Source organism: Clupea harengus, chromosome 6, assembly GCF_900700415.2.
Source record: "Clupea harengus chromosome 6, Ch_v2.0.2, whole genome shotgun sequence".
NCBI lineage: Eukaryota > Metazoa > Chordata > Actinopteri > Clupeiformes > Clupeidae > Clupea > Clupea harengus.
In genome coordinates, this window is record NC_045157.1 from 8,640,942 (window position 1) to 8,643,441 (window position 2,500).

Genomic DNA, 2,500 nt, shown 5'->3' on the forward strand with positions numbered 1-2,500 from the left:
CATAGCAGGAAGTGTAATTCAGAGACAAGGGACAAGCAGGAGAGCTCAGCCGATGGAGATGTTCACACCTGGCATTACTGTTCGTCTTCTGCGATCTGGTCACAAGTGGTGACTGTGTGTGTGTGTGTGTGTGTGTGTGTGTGTGTGTGTGTGTGTGTGTGTTGTGTGTGTGTGTGTGTGTGTGGTGAGTGTGTGTGTGGCATGATATGTAACCCCTTCATTTGTACCAAGGTGCATAAATGTTTGGATGGAAAAGAAGAGATCTCTGAGTAAAAGACAGCTGAACTGACTGAATGCAGTGTGACTGCCGGATTCAGTCAGGGAGTCAGGGATTCAGACTAAGTTCATTAGACATAGCAGGACTTGTAAAGAGAAGTGATTGCCTCCGTATAGCTTTTTCTGGAGATGATAGAACGCTACTCAGACCAGCATCTTCATCATCGTCACCACCACCTTCATCATCCTTTATCACTGCTGTGGTACCCCAACACTGTCTCCAACATTACCTCATCACTGCTGTGGTTCCACAACACCGTCTCCATCATTACCCTCATCACTCGTGTGGTACCCCAACATCGTCTCCATCATTACCCTCATCACTCGTGTGGTAGCCCAACACTGTCTCCAACATTACCCTCATCACTGCTGCGGTACCCCAACACCGTCTCCATCCCCCTTGACTCCGTCGTCTCTGTGGTTGCTGCCTGAGGTGCTGACGCAGTTTATGTATCCAGTGCTCAGTGCTGTCGCAGTGCAGATAACCAGCTTACAGATGCAAAGCTGCTAATTTCATTTCATGTTCAGTGTCATTACTGTCAAATCATCTCCCATAGAACCAGCTTTCACTCGCACGCTCTCTCCGGGATTTTCTCACTCTCATTCATCTCTCTTTAAACTGCAGTTCAGCCATCTCTCTCTCATTCTCTCTCTCTCTCTCTTCTTCTCTCTCTCTCTCTCTTTCTCTCTCTCTCTCATTCTCTCTAACTCTCTCTGTTCATCTCTATATCTGATCTGATTCTTTCAGTCTGTCTTTTTCTAATTCTCTCTCTCTCTCTCCTATACTCTGCAGTTCAGCCATCTCTCTCTCCCTCTCTCTGTCTCTCTCTCCTATACTCTGCAGTTCAGCCATCTCTTTCTCTCTCTCTCTCTCTCTCTCTCTCTCTCTCTCTCTCTCTCTCTCGCTCTCTCTCTTGTCTTATTTCCTCTGTCCTTCTCTATGTCCATGTCCATCCTTTATATCCAAGTCCATCCTTCACCTTAATCATGTCTATTGTTTGTATCCACATCAATCCTTTGGTCCTAATAATAGCTTGAACTGTGTTGGAACCCTGCAGGACTCGAGGTTGGGTCAGATGTGTGAGCTAAACGACAGACTAACCCAGCTCAGACAAGCCCTTTGCCCAGACAACTTATGAACACAGATCTGCCCTGTGTGTGTGTGTGCGTGTCTGCGTGTGCGTGTGTGTGTGTGTACATGTGTGTGTGTGTGTGCGTGTGTACATGTGGGCGACAGTGGTACAGGAGGGAAAGAAGTCGTTTAGTAATCAGAAGGTTGCTAGTTCGATTCCCTGTCGAAGCGTCCTTGAGCAAGACACTGAACCCCTAATTGCTCCTGATGTGCAGTGTGCCATCAGTGTAAATGTAAAATGTGTATACATTGTAAGTTGCACATATGTAAGACGCTTTGGATAAAAGCGTCTGCTAAATGTGTCTGTGTACATGTGTGTGTGAGTATTTTACAGGAGTTGTTTATCCGATGACATCACACGACAACAACATAAACACTTGAGCTGCGTCTCCAAAATCTGCTGCACTGAGTAGGAGAGTTTGCTGGCTAGCAGGTGTAAATGCAACTGTCCACGTGATAATGCTGGTAGTTATTACACTCAGCGTTGTGACCAAGTTCCCACCAGTTGTTATTCTGGAAACATCTTCATGATGGTGTCAGTTTAAATGATGATGTCATAAGTACACAGGTCTCACCGTGGCAGGTCCTCTGGTCTGGCAGCAGGAGGTAACCATGGGGACAGGTGCAGAAGTAGGAGCCCGGAACGTTCTCACAGCCAAGGGAGCATCCATGGTTCCAGAGGGCACACTCGTTTATATCTGGAAGACACACACACACACACTCTTCTAACACGAGTCCTAACACATTATTGGTACTTAAACCTACCTGGTACCAAATACATTTTTACCTACTTATTCATAAACTACTTACAGTACAGACCAAGGCATTTCTCCATGGATCCTTTTCCCATTTTTAGCTGAAATTTCTCCCTCATCAGAGCTAAAACTGTGATAAATAATCTATCCAGACATAACCTTTAAAATGAAGAACAGTATTGACCAGATGACAACACACAACTCTCATAACTCGGACAACTCACTGAAGCATCACAACTGTCCTGGTAATTTGAGGAAACCATATATAATACCATATATAACCATAACACATAAAAGTACATTAGCAAAAAAAAAGACGCGTATGAAATTACTCTAT

At 45.0% G+C, this 2,500-nt stretch overlaps 1 protein-coding gene across 1 annotated transcript in view; it reads right to left on the bottom strand.

The window, feature by feature from the left end:
- The window catches only part of egf (epidermal growth factor), a 30,655-nt gene that overhangs the window by 20,150 nt on the left and 8,005 nt on the right, over positions 1 to 2,500 (bottom strand). Inside the window, 1 exon segment of the mRNA XM_042707967.1 lies at positions 1,984 to 2,106. Coding sequence (XP_042563901.1) covers positions 1,984 to 2,106 — 123 coding nt within the window.